We start from the raw sequence: 21,554 nt of genomic DNA, 5'->3' as shown, positions 1-21,554 counted from the left end.
TGGTGACAGTCTTGGGAATCTTTATTGATATTTGCTTAGCAAAACGCATAAGGAAGGACGATAAAAATTGAAATGTATTGCCGACGGTAAGAATTTGTTATTTGGGCGGATAACAGCGACTTTGCTAGAAAAGTTGAAGGGGAAAGGTCACTGGGTGCGCTTTAAGACAAGACAGCGAGTGCCTCAAACGAGGGAGAGTTGGAGGTGAAGGAGAGTAGCGGATGAAAGAAAAATAGAAAAGCGCACGAATAAAAGCGAATCGAAAGGAAGCAGCCGTTATCGCCTCGACGAATCCAACAGGCCAGCGGCGACGGCAGCCTCGAACTCCTGGCGTCCTTCGGGAGTGTCGAAGCTGAAGGAGATGGACGGCACCAGTAGGGGAGGCTGGTCGACGTCGGGCGACGGTTGGGCCGGACGGCCGGCCACGGGTTCGCTGTACAGCGTGTCCGGCTCCGGCACGATGACGCGCAGGCCGCCCGCCTGACGGAACGGCGACGGCGCCGACAGCCGCGGCTCCTCGCTGCTGGCCGCTTCCACCCCGGGTCGCCCCAGGTCCGTGGACAACGACGGCACCACCTCCACCGACACCTGTGCTCGCTGCCCCAGATCCACCTGTTGCGAGGGACCTGACAGGCCGTAGCTTTCCTGCTGCACGGAGGCGCCGGGCTGCGAGCCACCGGACACCACACCTCCGGCAAACGATTCGCTCGTCAGGCTTTCAGTAGGCGCGTAAGAGGCGCCGACAGGAGACTGGGGCGCACTGACAGGCGATGACAGTATTTGTACAGACACTTTTCCTTGCTGTTTCGAAGTCGCCGGCTGCTCTGAGAGGGCAAAATATGCAGATGTAGCAGGCGACTGGGTACGGCTTCCGTCCTGAATTGTAAGACTCGTTGATTGTACTGGTGACAGTGACAGCTCCGGTAACGCGTCACCCTGCTGGTTGGAGAGTTGGTTGTAAGCAGAAAGGGATGAGGATGGAGAAATTGTGGTACTGCTGCTATCGGTCAGCGGTTTAGATATAGAGACCACGGAAGGGCTACGAGAGAGACTTTGTCCTTGTATGGAGGATGAGTACTTGCTAGAAAGTTTCTCTCCGTACCTGAATCTAGACAGTGCTGAGGGTAAACTATTCGGTCCAGATGTATCCTGCAGCGAGGGTGAGAATTTGAGCTCTGACGCTACAGGCAAAGGTGGAAGCTGGTCCGTCTGTGGCGACGAGCTAGGCGAGGATATTGGCACCGAGTGTTCGGCGTAGATCAACGTAGCGGGGGTCGTCACGGGTTGCTCGTTGTTCCCAGAGAAAGCTGCAGATGTCGCCTCTAGCGAAAATGGAGACGGCGATGAGGATACGAAATTAGCAGGTAGAAGAAGGTCGCTGACGGATGGCGATGGCCGGAATGACACGAAGCGGTTTAGTGGAGATACTTTGTCACGGCCTAGTATAGCGAGTGGTGGCGGCAAGGGGCTCGAGTATTGTTTCGGAGCTGCCGTCGACTGTGTCGCGCCGTTGATCGCTAGTAAATCAGTCAGAACAGTAGATGGCGCCCCGCGTGTGATAGGCTCCACATTGAATACTGCATCGCCAACTGTAGGAGTGCTGTCTACGATTCCAGTCCCAGTTGTACCAGCCCCTGAGAAGTATTGTGATAAAGGTGGAGCTGGAGTTGAAGACAGCTGCAAATCACCCAAGATAATATCACTGGCTGTCGTCGGCTTTGCCGAGAGTACTACACGTCCACTGTCTACGGTTTGGCCTCCAGCTGTTCCAGTCTGTGTGTAGTATATTGCTGCAGGGGGAGCTGGAGTTGAAGACAGCAGTATATCACCCAGTCTCTGCGCGGGAGAGGAAATGCGTAATTCTTGTGGGAATTCTGGAGATTCGTTAGATAAGGGATATGGTGTAGAAGAGACGACAGTCTGTGTGAATCCCGGTGCCCCGCCAGAAACTGTGGTCAGCGCCAGAGGAGGAACCGTTGCTGTGTAGAAGCCCGGTGCTGGGGTGGATGATGGTACAAATGTTTCCACAGTGACGGCGTTCGTAACTGGCAGTGGGCTTGGTGTGGACGAAACGAGTGCCACGTCCCCAGATGAGCTCACTGAGAACGCTGTAGACGGCGGGTAAGCAGTGTAGTCCTGCGTGGGGCGTGGTGATTCTGACGGAACCGGGCTCGGTGTCGAAGAAACGGAGTTGTCTGGCTGTGGAGAGGCGGTACTAGAGCCTGATTCCGACAGCGGTGATGGCCCCTCTGTCAGAGTCACAGGGCGCGGCGTGGTGGACGTCGATAAAGGTCCAAACGAAAGGGCAGGGGCGCCAACCTTCTGCGGAACGGTTGGGCTCAGTCTCACAGTACTGCCCCCACTGCTTCCGGGTGTCGGGATGATCACTTCGGCGCCACGAGCCACACCTGGAAACAAAAGCGGTTCGTAAAAATGTTGTCAACCCCAGGAGCCAGCTCGCTAATAACGTGTAACACTGTCCCTGGTCTTTTTAAACGCCTCATTTCGGAGAGGAGGGAATAGTTTATTCATGTATTGCTCGGATATTTCTTCGTTCCAGTATTCTATTAGTCCATTTCCTCGTCCCTCTATCTCTGTTCATCTCACCTCCCCCTCTTTCTACCTACCTACTCCTCCCCCTCTCCCTATCCATCCCTCCTGCCTCTGGGCACCTCCTCCTTCCCACCCTATCTATCTCCTCTTCGCCCCACTTTTAAGGTTCACATATATTTTCTGCTACTGTAAATAATTCACGTTTACTGTACTGGGACAAAGATGAATGAGCGTACTGCATGAGTTGTGAATAAAATTCTTGACTCTGTGTTCAGTGTTATTTATGGCTAACTTGCTAGTCAGTCAATTGTGCAGCGCTGGGGAATTCAAATTTGAGACATAATAGCGAGCAGTGGCGTTCTTCAGAGAATGAGATGTGTTTTCTGTGAATCTTGGAGAAGCTATTTGGACTATTTTACTGTAGAGATGAAAACTCATTTATAATACTTGTTTGTTCTTTTTATTTCTGGACAAGATTTTGGAGGAATTTTAAAGTTGTGTTTGTAATGAAAGAATTTTGTAATTGTTGGAGTCTTCCTGTGTTGTGCAGTCTCTTTGTCGATAATCAAAGTCTGATTTCTCAAAAAACGATTTTCCTTATAGTGAAACCCACCTCCATGATTCCTCACGAAATCCTTGTCTTTGATGGACGCTCGCCGACGAGGACCACGTACTGGGTTCTGTTACTAAGTCTTCGAGCCACTCACTCACTCATTTGGGAACCTAAACCTATGCTCGGACGTTCGTCAACAGTCTGCAGCGGGGTACCATGTAAAATGATTTCTGGAAATCGATGAATATGGAATCTGCCTGTCGCCTTTCATCGTGTGAGAAAAGGGCAAGCTGAGTTTCCCACGGGTGATGTTTTCTAAATCCGTGCTGATTTGTTGTCAGAAACTTTTCTGTCTCAAGGAAATTTATTATATTCGAACTCAGAATGTGTTCAAGAATTCTGCACGATTCGATGTTAAGGATATTGCTCTGTAATTATGCGGTTCAGTTCTTTTACCGTTCTTAAATGCATAAGTGAACTGCACTTTTTTCCAGTCGCTTGGGACTTTCCACTGGGCGAGAAATTCGCGAGAAATGCAAACTAAGTAAGGGCGCAAGCCTCCACAGTTTTCTGTAAAACAGAAATGGGATTGCATCCGGACGTGACGACTTATTTGTTTTTGGTTCTTTCAGTTGCTTCTGTACGCCACATATGCCAATTTCTATGTCCTCCTTGCGGTAGTCTCTACGACAGGCAAACGACGGTATGTTTGTACGATCCTCCTGTGTGAGTGATTTCTTAGACGTGAAATTTGGAACTTCAGCTTTCCTTTTGCCACTCCAGACTGGTCGACGAGTAACTGGGTAGAAGCCTTCGACCCGCTTAGTGATTTTACGTATGGCCAGAATTTTCTCGGGTCCCGGCAGGTTTTTTTCGCTAATGCATGACCGTGGAAGTTGTTGCAAGCTTCGCGCGTTGATCTCCTTACATTTCTTAGGCGAAGCATAACACATGCTTCGCAAACAACAACCAACATTCAAATGTGAATCAGAATGATTAACCTACTGCGTAATTTTTCCTTATATAAATAATGTAGATGGCGTTACTGTTACCTACTTCGAAGGTTGCACTGAAATGCTGATCATCTGCATTTCTATACTAGTGCCAAATTGACGTAGCTGAATGTCGTCTTCATGGTGTTGGCAGCAGTGTACGTGGTAAGGCAGATTACCTGGAGGCAAATATCCGTCAGCGTGGCTGAAGCTACTGGAGAAGGCCTTCAGCTTGATCGCCGGAGGCGGCGCATCCAGCTTCTGGAGGCTCGGGTCACTTTCCAGCGGCGGCTCCAGACCCGTCGACAGCGCCAGACTTCCTTCTTTGTCCTGCGGCAAAGAAAGTTTTTTCTTACGCAAACAACACCAATCAACATCTGTCACTGCACCACTGAAACGAAGATCTGCTTCAACAAAAGGATATACAAGAAATCGAAAACCGTTACAACTGTCGAAATAGTGCTCAGATGATATAACAAACACTGTATTAAATTAAGAATTTTATTCACTCTGACGTCTTACGCAGGAGGATGAACTTTTAGACACAGTTTAGTATATTGGAGTAGACGGTAGAGAAAAATGACTCCATAGTTTCAGAACAGTCAGTTCTACAGTACATCAAATCGAGCAAAATTTACCAAATAATCTTACGTCGGAAACGCACTCGTGAGAAGATACGGCCATAAAACGATAGACAATCAGCGACGAACTCGCAGAAGTACACTCCTGGAAATTGAAATAAGAACACCGTGAATTCATTGTCCCAGGAAGGGGAAACTTTATTGGCACATTCCTGGGGTCAGATACATCACATGATCACACTGACAGAACCACAGGCACATAGACACAGGCAACAGAGCATGCACAATGTCGGCACTAGTACAGTGTATATCCACCTTTCGCAGCAATGCAGGCTGCTATTTTCCCATGGAGACGATCGTAGAGATGCTGGATGTAGTCCTGTGGAACGGCTCGCCATGCCATTTCCACCTGGCGCCTCAGTTGGACCAGCGTTCGTGCTGGACGTGCAGACCGCGTGAGACGACGCTTCATCCAGTCCCAAACATGCTCAATGGGGGACAGATCCGGAGATCTTGCTGGCCAGGGTAGTTGACTTACACCTTCTAGAGCACGTTGGGTGGCACGGGATACATGCGGACGTGCATTGTCTGTTGGAACATAAAGTTCCCTTGCCGGTCTAGGAATGGTAGAACGATGGGTTCGATGACGGTTTGGATGTACCGTGCACTATTCAGTGTCCCCTCGACGATCACCAGTGGTGTACGGCCAGTGTAGGAGATCGCTCCTCACACCATGATGCCGGGTGTTGGCCCTGTGTGCCTCAGTCGTATGCAGTCCTGATTGTGGCGCTCACCTGCACGGCGCCAAACACGCATACGACCATCATTGGCACCAAGGCAGAAGCGACTCTCATCGCTGAAGACGACACGTCTCCATTCGTCCCTCCATTCATGCCTGTCGCGACACCACTGGAGGCGGGCTGCACGATGTTGGGGCGTGAGCGGAAGACGGCCTAACGGTGTGCGGGACCGTAGCCCAGCTTCATGGAGACGGTTGCGAATGGTCCTCGCCGATACCCCAGGAGCAACAGTGTCCCTAATTTGCTGGGAAGTGGCGGTGCGGTCCCCTACGGCACTGCGTAGGATCCTACGGTCTTGGCGTGCATCCGTGCGTCGCTGCGGTCCGGTCCCAGGTCGACGGGCATTTGCACCTTCCGCCGACCACTGGCGACAACATCGATGTACTGTGGAGACCTCACGCCCCACGTGTTGAGCAATTCGGCGGTACGTCCACCCGGCCTCCCGCATGCCCACTATACGCCCTCGCTCAAAGTCCGTCAACTGCACATACGGTTCACGTCCACGCTGTCGCGGCATGCTACCAGTGTTAAAGACTGCGATGGAGCTCCGTATGCCACGGCAAACTGGCGAACACTGACGGCGGCGGTGCACAAATGCTGCGCAGCTAGCGCCATTCGACGGCCAACACCGCGGTTCCTGGTGTGTCCGCTGTGCCGTGCGTGTGATCATTGCTTGTACAGCCCTCTCGCAGTGTCCGGAGCAAGTATGGTGGGTCTGACACACCGGTGTCAATGTGTTCTTTTTTCCATTTCCAGGAGTGTATGTGCATTGAAACTAAATTACCCAGCTAAAATTTCTTATGTTATAGAGCACTCTTATTAATTGAATTAACTGAATAGTCAAAGTTATGTAAACTTTAAATTACTATCCGTAGCTGGCTGCGTTAGACGCGAATTTTCTGTGGCGCTTACTACGCTAAAAGTTCCGTAATGCCATTAATTTGCTGAGATAACAAGTTGTGCGTCAAAAATAGCTGTGCAGCAAGATAGTCGAAAAGTCGTACTACAAGGCGCAGTGGTATTAATAATGAAATATAAAGGCCACAGATTCTAAATTTTGCTAATGTACGGAGAGCATGAAATAACTTCTATTGTAAGAAGTACAGTAAACCAGTAAGTGAAGTAACACAGTGGCGGAAAAGAAAAAAAAAGATGTTAAACACTTTTTTCAAATCACGTTTTGAAAGCTTATGGTTGAAATTCTTGCCTCCAACATCGCCGCAAAAAGTATTGGGCTGTTGCGAATGACTGTCGCAGCCTCAAAGTGCGCCCGCTGTCAGCTGATTGGCTGTCGATTTATGGGGGTGAGATTCCGGTCGATGGTTATTTGGAAAATTATGCACAATTCAAGGTCATCATTCTGCTCTGACCATTTTATAAGGTCGTTTCCACCATCCTGTATGTAAAGGGTGAGGCAGAAAAACAGGCCACCCCCAAATACAACTGGAATGAATGAGTATATCTAGGTGCGTTTTTCGCCAAGTTGTAGCGAAGAACATGACGAATTGTGTGATATTCGCAAGTAATTTTTATCGTTTGTAGTCGCCGCATTACGACACCGACTTTGTTTTTTTTTTTTCTAACTGAACTATATACTTTTTCTGTGGCATTTGAAAGAAGCTTCTATGAGAACTCAACGACATATGTGAGACTTTATTAAATAATATCAATACAACAGCGTCACAAACCACTGTCCCGCCGTCCGGAGAAGAAGTTCGACAAACGTGTGCCCCATTACACCAAATGTAAGGAAATACGTAACTCAAGTATGGTTCTTGTGTCTAACTGTACGCTTGAAGCCCATCAGTCTCTGTTCTGCTGTTCTAGCAATCAGACAACTTCCTCCTAAACATACTGGGACATTCACAATGTATACGGTAGCCGAAAAAGTGGATATCGTTTATGGCGAATATCACCAAACTGTTAGAGCTCGGTGCGGTTTTATGCTAAAGAGTATCCAGATCGTGCTAAGCAGTCACGATCTGTTCAAAAATGGTTCAAATGGCTCTGAGCACTAAGAGACTTAACATCTGAGGTCATCAGTCCTCTATCCGCGCGGGATTAGCCGAGCGGTCTCAGGCGCTGCAGTCATGGACTGTGCGGCTGGTCCCAGCGGAGGTTCGAGTCCTCCCTCGGGCATGAGTGTGTGTGTTTGTCCTTAGGATAATTTAAGTTAAGTAGTGTGTAAGCTTAGGGACTGATGACTTAAGCAGTTAAGTCCCAGCCGGCCGGAGTGGCCGTGCGGTTCTAGGCGCTACAGTCTCGAACCGAGCGACCACTACGGTCGCAGGTTCGAATCCTGCTTCGGGCATGGATGTGTGTGATGTCCTTAGGTTAGTTAGGTTTAATTAGTTCTAAGTTCTAGGCGACTGATGACCTCAGAAGTTAAATCTCATGGTGCGCAGAGCCATTTTTTGAACCAGTTAAGTCCCATAAGATTTCACACACATTTGAACATCAGTCCCGTAGAACTTAGAACTCCTTAAACCTAAATAACCTAAGGACATCAAACACATCCATGCCCGAGGCAGGATTCGAACCTGCGACCATACCAGTCGCGCGGTTCCGGACTGAAGCGCCTACAACCGCTCGGCCACCGCGGCCGGCAGTCACGATCTGTCTTTGCAAATATTATAACTGAGCTACTCGAGCGTGACTTACGATCCACCCTGACAGATTTACTTCCACCAACACCTCAGTTCTATTTTCTTGAGTACCTCATTTGGTAGATCAGTTGCCCGCGAAAGTGTCCCGAGTTCGGGTCTCGCTCCGGCACACAGTTCCAATCTGCCAGGAAGTTTCATATCAGCGCACACCCCGCTGTAGAGTGAAAATTCTTTCTGGAAACATCCCCCAGGCCGTGGCTAAGCCATGTTTCTGAGATATACTTCCTTCCAGTAGTGTTAGTCTTGCAAGTTTCGTAAGAGAGCTTCTGTGAAGTTTGGAGAGTAGGAGGTGAGGTACTCACTGAAGTTAAGCTGTGTGGCTCAAATGGTTCAAATGGCTCTAAGCACTATGGGACTTACATAAGTCCCCTAGACTTAGAACTACTTAAACCTAACTAACCTAAGGACATCACACACATCCATGCCCGAGGTAGGATTCGAACCTGCGCTGCAGCAGCGCTGTTCCGGACTGAAGCGCCTAGAACCGCTCGGTCACAGCGGCCGGCTAATCTGTGAGGAAGCGTCAGGAGACGTGCTGGGTTAGCTCAGTTGATAGAGCACTTATCTACAAAAGGTAAAGGTCCTAACTTCGAGTCTCAGTCCAGCACATAGTTTAAATCCGCCAGGAAGTTTCATATCAGCGCACACTCCCCTGCAGAGTGAAAATTTCATTCTGGAAACATATGTATAGTGTTATGTTGCTCAGAAGTGTACATTTCTCGGTTAACTCATAAACAAACAATCGCATGTTTCCACAAGGTAATGACCTGTCAATAAGATGTTTACGACACCATTGGGCATGGTGGTTAGGTGCCGAAACAGGTTACTCGTTATAGACACAAAATGGTAACTGATTTTGTATTGGTTGCCTATCAGCAATTCATCTTTAAAACAGGTGAATCAATTAATTTGGGAAATAATCTACCGTTCTTAATCAAATGAATCAACAAGTACGGTAATGTGACCTTTATTAATAACATAAACTAAGTTTCACTATTTGTCGGCAATCCAGAGCGCCTTGTGACAATATAAACAGTTTAGAAGTATCTCAAGGCACTCTACGGGAAACTTGTTATTTCGTGGTTCGCCGTATAACCTCTCTCAACAATCAGCATTACGTTTTTTTTGTGTAGTTTACAAGATTATTTTTGTGGGAAAAATTTCGCTGTTGTATCGGTTGTTTCTGAGAAAAGCCGAGTTCTACAAAAATAAAATTAGTGTACTGGACCTTTTCTAGAGGAAGGTACAAGATGAAATGGTGCATATTATGGTTAACGAGACGTCTTTTCCAACGACATCATTTTATTCACCTTTTCACTACCAACACCGACACCCAAGTGTAATAACTTGCTACTTAACTTGGAAATATGAACAGGGGTGGCTTCTAAGGTTGTGCCGCTGTGCCGCGACACCACTTGCATAAAAAAGAAAGGAAGAGATATCTACGCAAACTGCGCTTAAAATATTGTTCGGAATATGTATTTTCTGATTTGAAGAGGCGCGTTTTGCCGCGCTCGTTCTCGCGGTAGTTTTCTGAAGCTTGGAGCCAACTGCAGATTGGCACCGTCTGTTCTGAACGCTGTGTGAAAGGCTCCACCGTTGGTTTCTACACGCTTCTTATGGCCGCCAGAGAGCAGTTAAGTGCAGGACGTATTGAAGCTCGATCTGCCATCTAGCGATCACGTTAGAATATATCGGTGCTCAGATTTCCTGTAATCCAATTTTACAATCCCTAAACGCTTATTAATGCTTAATTAAATCAAATCCAGAAATAATACACTTAAATATTATTATAAATAGCTTTATGTAATTTGATTATAATTATGCCCTTACCTTTTGTAACTAAGAGGCACTATTTCAATATTGGTATATTTCACAACAGGAGGACTACTGCAACAGAACTAAAATGGTAACGTATTCACCACCTGTTGAGCATATGTTTTCCGAACAATGGTGTAATATTTCTGTTTATACTCGTTACGTTCGTGTAATACAGTTCTGAACAAACACATTGTAGTTATTGCGAGGTCAGGTAATAGACCGTATACAGCTGTCTGCACAGTGTTATCTGCAAGGGAAAATTCAGTTGACTGTGGAAATAGCAAACATGAACAGGGTAAATGAGTTATTAAAAATGCCATTTAGCGACAGGAGTCACAGATAAAAAACACTAGGTAGGCCACTCTCAAATATGAATCTGTAGCAGAAAACAAAGAAATCGATGCCGTAACTTCAGTCCAGAAATTTACCAAAAGATGAAACGGATTTCTGGGTGTGAAGAAAGCAACGCTGTTTTTTGTTTTCCTTTTGTTTCATTTGGAGGAGATGTTCATTGCTCTAAGACCGGAATAACTGATATTGGGCGTATATGGCCTAAAACGAAAGTACATGAAATGTCAAAGTGACACATGAATAATGCGCTTATTCTTTCGTTTCTAGGCAAAACCAACATTCAGCAGAAATTAGATTCGCAATATAGACAAAAAATTGACAGCCGCAACAAATGTGTAGAAAAGTATAGATGTATATGGAATTTAACTGTAAACTGTATTCGGTTCTGTGGTGCTTTGGAACTGGCTCTCCGGGGCCACGGTGAATCTGATGCCTCTCAAAATAAGGGGGTTTTTCGCGAGCTAATTCAGTTCAGCGCGGAACTGGATAAAGCTCTTCAACTTCGTCTCATTCAAGCATCAGTGTTCAAAGGCATGTCTAAGACTGTTCAGCCGGCCTCTGTGGTCGAGCGGTTCTAAGCGCTTCAGTCCGGAACCACGAGGCTGCTACAGTCGCAGGTTCGAATCCCGCCTCGGGCATGGATGTGTGTGATGTCCTTAGGGTAGTTAGGTTTAAGTAGTTCTAAGTCTAGGGGACTGATGACCTCAGATGTTAAGTCCCATAGTGCTCAGAGCCATTTGAACCATTTTTAAGACTGTTTAGGACGAACTACTGCAATGCATGTTGGAAGTGTATAGTGTATTATGATGAAGTTCGTAAAAAAAAAAAGAAAAAAGTGCTGATTATGTTGCAATAATCGCGGATGAAAGCACAGATGTGTCTTGCAAATTTCAATTGGTTATTGTTTTGCGTTATATTGTCGAGGGAAAACATGTTGAAAGATTTTGGAACTTTGTTAATCCAGAAAGTCAGAGTTCTCATACTATAGCTGAGAGTATTCTGAAAGAAATTGAACCATTAATTGGCGATGATCGAGCAAAACTAATAGCTCAGAGTTACGATGGTGGCAAGTCGAACAGGGTTCAGAAATTAATTAAAGACAAATATCCAAAAGCAAACTACATCCATTGCTATGCCCTTCAGTTCGACATTATGTCTACGGCAGCCTCTGTTAATCGCAAAGCCCGCATCTTTTTTGCACACCTTTCAGGTAATTCTTCCCTCTTTTCTAACTCGCCATAGAGATCAAAAGTGTTGCATAGCATTATTCAAAAAGGCTTGCCCCGTGTGTGTGACAAGATGGAATTACCATTCGCAAGTAGTAAGAGATGTTTCTGAAAACAGGGAAAAATCTTATTACTGTTATGGAATTCACTGAAACAAGTGAGAGCATAAAACTAACTTCTGCTATTGAAAGAGCTCGTCATACAAACAAAGACTGCAAGATAACGAATTCATTTTCTGGCTATCATTTTTCTATAAGATAATGCCTCATGCATATGTCCTTTTTAATCAGCTTCAGAAGAAGAAACCAAACCGACCACAGCAAAGCAAGACAACCAGAACTTTGAAGCGGCAATGCAAAACATCAGAGATGACGTTGGTTCCATTCTTAATGAGATTAGTTTCGAAGATAACGAATCGATGCCTGCCAAGAAGCGAAAATGAAGACACGGAGGAAACGGAAGCGTTACCTCAGCTGCAGAAGTATCCTGTGCTGGATGAGGGAAGACGGAGGCTGCGGCCTCGGTGGTGGCGCGGCTCGACGGCGCCACGGGTGTGCTCAGCTTGGCCAGGGGGCGGCCGACCAGCCGCTCGGCCTGCGTAAAAAAACATTCAGTAGCTCTAAGGAATTAACATCGCAACTGCCCGTGTAGCTTGTCATCTCGAATATCTAGCAGCCATCCAGTGGTTACAGAAACACTAGTTAAAGCGAGCTATGCTTCTAGCTTGCGAATGACTAATGAAGGTAAAACGTCTGAAGTTGAGTTTGTACTTACGTAGTTTCGAACACAAAACGTCTCTGGGACAAAATTCAGGATGTATCAAAAAGAATCATCCGATTTAAAAAAAATCGTAACTACACTACTGGCCATAAAAATTGCTACACCAAGAAGAAACGCAGATGATAAATGGGTATTAATTCGACAAATATATTATACTAGAACTGACATGTGATTACATTTTCACGCAATTTGGGTGCATAGATCCTGAGAAATCAGTACCCAGAACAACCACCTCTGGCCGTGATAACGGCCTTGATACGTCTGGGCATTGAGTCAAACAGAGCTTGGATGGCGTGTACAGGTACAGCTGCCCATGCAGCTTCAACACGATACCACAGTTCATCAAGAGTAGTGACTGGCGTATTGTGACGAGCCAGTTGCTCGGTCACCATTGACCAGACGTTTTCAATTGGTGAGAGATCTGGAGAATGTGCTGGCCAGGGCAGCAGTAGAACATTTTCTGTATCCAGAAAGGCCCGTATAGGACCTGCAACATGCGGTCGTGCATTATCCTGCTGAAATGTAGGGTTTCGCAGGGATCGAATGAAAGGTAGAGCCAAGGGTCGTAACACATGTGAAATGTAACGTCCACTGTCCAAAGTGCCGTCAATGTGAACAAGAGGTGACCGAGACGTGTAACCAATGGCACCCCAGACCATCACGCCGGTTAACGACAGTATGGCGATGACAAATACACGCTTCCAATGTGCGTTCACTGCGATGTCGCCAAATACGGATGCGACCATCATGATGCTGTATACAGAACCTGGATTCATCCGAAAAAATGACGTTTTGCCATTCGTGCACACAGGTTCGTCGTTGAGTACACCATCGCAGGCGCTCCTGTCTGTGATGCAGCGTCAAGGGTAACCGCAGCCATGGTCTCCGAGCTGATAGTCCATGCTGCTGCAAACGTCGTCGAACTATTCGTGCAGATGGTTGTTGTCTTGCAAACGTCCGCATCTGTTGACTCAGGGATCAGACATGGCTGCACGATCCGTTACAGCCATGCGGATAAGATGCCTATCATCTCGACTGCTACTGATACAAGGCCGTTGGGATCCAGCACGGCGTTCCGTATTACCGTCCTGAACCCCCGATTCCATATTCTGCTAACAGTCATTGATCTCGACCAACGCAAGCAGCAATGTCGCGATACGATAAACTGCAATCGCGATAGGCTACAATCCGACCTTTATCAAAGTCGGAAACGTGATGGTACGCATTTCTCCTTCTTACACCAGGCATCACAACAACGTTTCACCAGGCAACGCCGGTCAACTGCTGTTTGTGTATGAGAAATCGGTTGGAAACTTTCCTCATGTCAGCACGTTGCAGGTGTCGCCACCGGCGCCAACCTTGTGTGAATGCTCTGAAAAGCTAATCATTTGCATATCACAGCATCATCTTCCTGACGGCTAAATTTCGCGTCTGTAACACGTCATCTTCGTGGTGTAGCAATTTTAATGGCCAGTAGTGTATTATGTTATTTGAAATATGTGCGTGAACATCGCACTGTTGGGTATAGCAAACTCTTGAGTTATACTTGGTTCCCGCTAGGTAGCACCACTATGGGCCCGCTTCAGTTCTTTTAAAAATGGTGTCGGGATAACAGAAATTGTTTCGTGTCCTACGTTTTGCGCATTGCGGGTCAGTAATAATTGTTCAGTGTGGCTTTCGTACTAGGTACGACGTGGATCCTCCTACAGCACAGAGCATTAGACGATGGCAGAACAATTACGAAGAACAGATTGTTTGTATAAAGCCAAATCGCCTGCCCGTCCTCGAGTGTCTGACACAGACGGTGCACGCATCCGCCATAGTTTCAGAAGGAGTCCGCAGAAATCCGTTCGCCGTGCAGCTCGACGGCCCAATATGCCGCCGATGTCCGGCTGGCGTGTGATGCGTCGACGTTTACACACGAAACCGTATAAAATTCAGCTCTTCGTGAAGGTGACAAAGAACAACGTGTGTTCTGTAATTTCGTTATTAGCAAGACTGAGGACGACAGTTTTCTTCCACGCATAGTGTTTGGTGAGGAGGCAACATCCCATTTAAAAGGAAAGGTTAACCGTCACATTGTGGGAATATGGGGTACGGAACAACCACGTGAGGTTGTACAACATGAGAGGGACGGTCCAAAATGTAATGTGTTTAGTGCAGTTTCAAGGGAAAAGATGTATGGTCCATTTTTCTTTGTCAAGAACACTGTTACAGGAAGCACATATCTCGGTATGCTCCAGAATGTTCTTTCCCCACTGCTGGAGACGGATTCGAACGACTTCATTTACCAACAAGATGGGGTACCGCCACACTGCATCTGGAAACGCGAATTTTGAATTGAAAGGATTACTGAACGATGAATCGGTCGCATTGAACGAGATGATGCAGCCTCACATTACTGGCCTCCGTGGTTACCGGACCTGACTGTATGTGATTATTTCTTGTGCGGGTTTATAAACGACAGTTTATGTGCCACTATTACTAACATCAATGAATGAACTGATACATCGCATAACAGCAGCTGAGGAAGCTGTAACTCAAGACATGCTAGCTGCAGTGTGGGAACAATTTGAATGCCGCGTTGACATATGCCGTGCATCTCAAGGGGGCATATTAAACACCTATGAAAAGGTATGAAAAAAAAACTTTTTGAGTTTCCCGTTCATAAAATAACAAAAGTCATTGTATATGTTTATTAGTTTCAGAAATATAGATGAGCCACATCAGATGACTCTTTTTGATACACTCTGTATATAAAAATTACTTTTTCTACAATCAAACAATGGAAACTCCAGGTAGGAATATCAACAATGCAGGAAGACAGATCGCTACTTACCATAAAGAAGACACGTCAAATTGCAGACAGGTACAACTGAAAGACACTCAAATATAGCTTTCGGCCACAGCCTTCGTCAATAAAAGAAACACACACACACCGTTCACATATACATACAAGCAAGCACATCACACGCACGCACGACCGGCAATTCCAGCCTCTCGGGCTGGAATGCTACTCTTCATGCAGAGGTACGAAGGCTACATCAAACAGTAAGCTACACATTATTATAGCAGGCCAAATAATTTTTATTGAATGTGAAAGGTGGATGTCACATGTACTGTGATAATTCTTAGTATGCCATGGGCCGTAAAGATGAGTTAATTCGTAAATTTGATAAATGTTCTCAAGCCATGTGATATCGCCCTAACATTGTCATTATGATTATACGTTTTGGAACGAGAGATGTTGGTCAGAGAGGTTAGCTTTACTTTGTCAAAGTAGAGTCAATGTGTGCTGGTAGCAACTACGTGGTAGTAGACTTAGTTTGAAATGGACGGAAGGTGGCCTGCTCTGGAGTGCAGGCAGCATATTTGGAGAAATTTTTGTAATATGATTTTTAAAGAGAAATATTAAGCTGAATGATTATAACGTTGTTTGGATCAGAAAACGTAACAATTAAAGGCAACGCGGTTTGTTATATTTGTAATTACTTAGGATACTGATTGTTATAACTGTGCCTATGGTTTAGATTTTCTGCAAACTTTGTGTAATGAGGTTATGTGGCTCTGTCTTCATGTGTGAGAAGTATGTGTCGATTCAGTTATTTCATAATCGGTGAGATCATACTTGGAGTCACGAACGAAGGCTGTCGAGTTTAGGCTTGTTCTGCACACCTACGTCACGCATTCTTCGAAAGCCACTGAGCGTTCAGTAGCATTGTGAGCGCTCTTCTGTAAATGCCGTGGTTAACCGTGCGGCAAGCGTGCTGACGATAATTACCCCAGCGGGTGCGTGCGGCTCTCAGTGTGCCGCCTAAAATCGGATACCATTTAACTAACAGTTTTTTTTAGTTTCCTGGAAAAATTTATAAAAGGGGTTTTGAGCTACAAATAAGATCGTTATAGCCACAGGTTTCAGTGCTATAATAGGCCTTTATGACATCAAGTGTAACAAAAATATGTAGTGAGGAGAAACGGAAATAGTGTATAGTCATAACAAAGAACAAGTCCAATTAAGAAAAAAAAAATATCTTGAACACTTACCAAGAATCATACACTTTGTTCCGCTGGAGAAGTTTTACAGAAATCACAATAATGTGGCTGTGTTGTGCGAAACCGCGCAAGCGGCCGCGCGGTTTGAGGCGTCACGTCACGGACTGCGTGTCCCCTCCCGCCGAAGATTCGAGTCCTCCCTTGGGCATGGGTATATCCGTGTGTTGTTCTTAGCATAAGTTAGTGTAACTTAGTTTAAGTAGTGTTTAAGCCTAGGGATCGATGACGTCAGCAGTTTCGTCCCTTAGGAATTCACACACATTTTTTGTTGCTTGCAAACAAATGTTTGCAACTGTTGCAAGTCACAGTACGTTTGTAATTTTTTTACCACCACATAGATAGTTCCTCCCATACATTTTAACAACTTCTTCGTTACTTACGGGGATTGATCGATAGGATGACAGAAATCCTTAGATGACCCTTGGTAAAGTAAAGAATTGAGTCCTTTCTTTCAACCGCCTCTCCATTAGATCCAAGGCCAGGTTTCTGAGGTGCGCTCTTCTTCTGAAACTTTTGTCTGGATCATTTGCGAAGAAGAGCACTTAGGAGTTAATTCCTGCAATATCCAGATACAGGAAAAACAAGGCCAAGGGCCATCATATTGATGTCCTCTAAGTGGAGTAGGATGTACACATGTGACCAACAGTACCTACGTCAGCTTTGGTTGCATTGCAGTTCAGATTTACAACAGACTTTCCTGTAGAAGCGCCTATTTCATCAGTTTCATGCAATGGCGACAGAAAACGCACATTCTTTTCGTTTCGCACGAAACAAGACAGAAGTCATCTTGAAATCCGAAAAAACAGTTTCGAGTTTCTCGCGACCTGTTTGGCAAAAATCCCGGAGGAATTCCCTTCTTGTCCTTCTTCAGTGTCCCTATGAAGGTTATCCAGTCTTCTGAAAGATACTGTCCTAAAGGATAACTACTATAATAGTTATGCATAGTTACACTGCTGTGAGTACCATTGATTGGCTCAACTAATCTCTTCACAATATCCATAGTCTGGTTCGATACAAGATATGGTCCAAGGTTATCTCCGCCGCATTATAGTACAAAGTTACATGTGTAAAATGTCTTGTTATCGCACAATGCGTACAACTTCAAACCATACTTCGCAGGCATATTGGGAACGTACTGCACAAAACCGCAACGTCCATGAAAACGAACAAGAATATGGTTGTGAGCTCCCCTGGGTTGTAGTTATTTCTGCAGCTGTTACAAACTGCGGTGTGGAGATCACGGATAGCAGCAAGTTTGTCAATTGCAAGTCGCTCTTTTCCCGTTGAAGTATCTTCAAACCCCAGTAACCGGAGCAAGAACAGAAAGCGCTTGTAGCAAAATTCTGCCCTGAGAGTATTCATTCCTCTGTCATTCGATGCCCACAGCTCATGCGTTTGTGTGTCCTCCTTTTTGTACAGCAATGAGCAACAGTGATCCTAAGAGAGCATTATTTCGGAAGCAGAAGTATTTCCATAGTCTCTGTCCCTCTCGTAATTCACAGATGATCTCTTGTTATTGGGGTATCCACCACTATTAAAGCTCAGCACCGAGCAGCGGCGTGCTCCATTAGGCGCGACCGAGAAACGCATCGTCGGAGAAACGCATCGTTGGGCGCATTTCTTCGTGCGCGGCCCGCTGCTGAAATCGCAGGCCGCCTTCGCGCGCGTTCGCTTCAAACCACAGCGATTGGCCTCCTCCACTCACCGACTGGCTGCCCAGAATATACAGCGGCCCCTGCCGCCGACTCCATTAATTATGGAGCCTTAGTTACAGCCGCTACTGACGTCTTCAAGCCAGTTCTCATCGTACTATGTTCTACTCCACAATTAGGAAGGGCTACGCTACGGTGGACCTGCTGTTCGATGTCGATTTGGCTGCGTTCTGGACTTAGAATCCGATTGCTATACTGGAGCTTGGGCTTCAACGTTCACTAGGCTTAGTACGTCAATGGACTTTTGATTTCCGCCGGAATTCTGTTTTTCACTTGCACTTCCTGGACAATGGTATAACTAACATCAATTTATATTATTTCCATAAAGTGTTCGTCTTCAGCTTGGCGCTTGGTAACAGAATTATTTTGTATGAGTGTTGTGTCAATAAACCGTAGAACGGTGATATATTTATTGTTATTCCTGGTTATAACACGATAAAAATGGCGAATGGCCAGCAACTATTTACAAGTACTCCTAACAAGGATTTCTTGCACGAGGCGCTCCAATTCGAAGACCCGTCATCAGACAAAGTTTTGAACTTAGCACAAAGCTTCGAAGTAACCCGAGCAGCAGGCAAGAAACTAGAGTCATGGATTGACGTAGCAGTCGTTAATGTAAACAAATCCGAGCCAGCAGCCTATAACCACAATAGTGGCGATTTGGACGTAGCAACAGTGCAGGCGGGACGCCGTAGCGTTAACCTACAGCGTCCTCTACCCAGCTCGAGCCGATCGAACAGGTCTTGTGTACCGAAACGATTGCTGTCTTGTCCGGATTGTTTTAAAAAACATCGACGTGAAGACTGTTCTGAAGATGGACCTATTCCCAACACTGTTCTTCCAACAGCCATTTAGCTTCTGCACGTCGTAGTTCCGTCAGGCAAGACAGGCTCCTGCCCAACAGACGGACGTTAATCTGGTAGCCACTATAGGCCATCAAGAGACTTTCAATAACATTTTCTTTGGAGTGCAAATTGCAGAGAAACCAGTTCAATTACAAGTAGTCACCGGCGCAGCCGTGAGCATTCTGAATTGCAGTACGTATTCGGAACTTGGAGCTCCTCCCTTGCAAGAAACAAAGAGACTTGTAATGGCATATAATAAACGTACCATTCCAGTACGCAGTCAAGTCGAACTGCCAACGACATATCATAATGTCACCCGCCACATTACCTTTTTAGTCATTACCAGTGATTCGCCGGCCGCTGTGGCCGAGCGGTTCTAGGCGCTTCAGTCCGGAACCGCGCTGCTGCTATGGTCGCAGGTTCGAAACCTCCCTCGAGCATGAATGTGTGTGATATCCTTGGTTAGTTAGTTTTAAGTAGTTCTAGATCTAGGGTACTGATGACCTCAGATTTTAAGTCCCACAGTGCTTAGAGACATTTGACCCATTTTTTGAATCAGTGATTCCGCTGAGAACTTGTTTGGACTGGACTCTTTTCAGAAATTTAGATTTTCCATAGACGATTCTGTGAATTTGATATCCAAAGATATTCCGTACCCGGACCTAGAGACACTTTGCCAGGATTATGAGTACATGTTCCCCTCGAACTCGGCACCGCAAAGAATTTTGAGGCACACATCACACTGAAACATAATGCACGGCCTCGGTACTTTCGAGCCCGCGCCATTCCGGTAGCTCACAGAGACCAAGTAAAGGAAGAATTGGATAACTGCAATTGGAGTTCTGGAACCTTTTTTCTTCTAGTCAGTAGGCTAACCTATTAATCATAGTGTGAAAGCCATCGGAGGAGATCCGCCTGATAGGCGATTTTAAAGCAACTGTCAGTGCTCAGTCAGAGATTGAGACATAGCCTACATCTACATCTACATACGTACTCCGCAATCCACCATACAGTGCGTGGCGGATGATACCTCGTACCACAGCTAGCATCTTCTCTCCCTGTTCCACTCCCAAACAGAACGAGGGAAAAATGACTGCCTATATGCCTCTGTACGATCCCTAATCTCTCTTATCTTATCTTTATGGTCTTTATATAAGTTGGCGGCAGTAAAATTGTACTGCAGTCAGCCTCAAATGCTGGTTCTCTAAATTTCCTCAGTGGCGATTCACGAAAAGAACGCTTCCTTTCCTCTAGAGACTCCCACCGGAGTTCCTGAAGCATTTCAGTAACACTTGCGTGATGATCAAACCTACCAGTAACAAATCTAGCAGCCCGCCTCTCAATTGCTTCTATGTCCTCCCTCAATCTGACCTGATAGGGATCCCAAACACCCGAGCAGTACTCAAGAATAGGTCGTATTAGTGTTTTATAAGCGGTCTCCTTTACAGATGAACTACACCTTCCCAAAATTCTACCAATGAACCGAAGACGACCATCCGCCGTCCCCGCAACTGCCATTACATGCTTGTTCCACTTCATATCGATCTGCAATGTTACGCACAAGCCGGGAAAATTACCGTCAAAATTACAAGGTGAATTCTTCTTCTCTAGAATAGACGTAGCGGATGCACACCTCCAACTTCCCCTTGATGCAAATCTCAACTGATTCTTATACTTAAAACGTCGCACAGGCTTTATCGTTTGAAATGCTTAATGTTGGGTATAGCAAGTACCCCCGTAATTTTTCAAAGGTTTTTGGAACAATTAGTACTCAAAGTGGATGGTTCCATTAACTATTTAGACGTCGTCGTTGTAACAGGGAGAACCACGGAGGAACACCTTCGCAATCTGAAATCTTTATTCAGTGTCTTAAGGGACGTGGCCTAAAATGCACAAAAGAAATGTTGTTTTTTCCATCCAGGGATTGAGTACCTCGGTCCCCTCATTTCCAGCTCAGGCATTCGTCCACTCGATAAACATGTCGAAGCCATAATCATACTTCCAAGGCCAACGACACTTAAGTAACTTCGGTCCTTTCTGCGGCTTATGCACAGCAGAAACAGAAACCACCCCCTTGTGTCAGCAATGCAAAAAGGGGTGCATTTCCAGTGGACCCCAGATTGCGAGCGCGCCTTTCAAAGGTTGGAATCCCAGTTGTTGATAACTCCATGTCTCACACCTTTTGATCCAACAAAGCAGATAGTTCCTACAACGGACGCATCTGATACAGGCGTTGGAGAGGGCCTGGAACACAAGGAGGCGGATGGCTCTGAAAACATTGACACTCACGCAGCACAGGTACTCCCAAACAGAAAAAGATGCGCTGACCATCATCTTTACAATAAAGAAATTCCACGTTTTAGTTTATGGCACGAAGTTTCATCTCGTCACAGACCATAAATCGCTGATCCCCTTATTCAACCCAGCAGCAAAGATTCCAGAGCGGACTGCTCACCGCCTCCAGCGCTAGGCTTTATTTTTGGCGCGCTACCAGTGTGAGATTCACTTCTGCAACACTAATGAGCATGCCAACGCGGATGCCCTCTCCCGCCTTCCATGGGGATCAGATCCAGAGTTCGACAAAGAAGAAATTCTGTGTTTTCACCACGATGAAGAAGCAG

The 21,554-nt window shown here is 45.9% G+C and overlaps 1 protein-coding gene across 1 annotated transcript; it reads right to left on the bottom strand.

Moving 5' to 3' along the window:
* Positions 1-276: 276 nt before the first annotated feature.
* LOC126484894 (mucin-4-like) lies at positions 277-19,273 on the bottom strand. The gene is made up of 4 exons (XM_050108493.1): positions 19,262-19,273; positions 12,012-12,137; positions 4,278-4,428; positions 277-2,408 (listed from the first exon to the last, which is right to left on the bottom strand). Exons 1-4 carry the CDS (start codon positions 19,271-19,273, stop codon positions 277-279), a joined length of 2,421 nt encoding a protein of 806 aa, XP_049964450.1.
* Positions 19,274-21,554: the final 2,281 nt, after the last annotated feature.

Source organism: Schistocerca serialis, chromosome 6 (genome assembly GCF_023864345.2).
Source record: "Schistocerca serialis cubense isolate TAMUIC-IGC-003099 chromosome 6, iqSchSeri2.2, whole genome shotgun sequence".
NCBI lineage: Eukaryota > Metazoa > Arthropoda > Insecta > Orthoptera > Acrididae > Schistocerca > Schistocerca serialis.
Note: the sequence above shows the minus strand (reverse complement) of the source record. Positions and strands in the feature narration are given on the sequence as shown.

Coding starts and splice junctions, on each gene's coding strand:
- LOC126484894 (XM_050108493.1), bottom strand. Junction 4,429..12,011: donor AGGATACTTCTGCAGCTGAG/GTAACGCTTCCG, acceptor TCTTTGCCGCAG/GACAAAGAAGGAAGTCTGGC. Junction 2,409..4,277: donor TGACGGATATTTGCCTCCAG/GTAATCTGCCTT, acceptor TTTTGTTTCCAG/GTGTGGCTCGTGGCGCCGAA.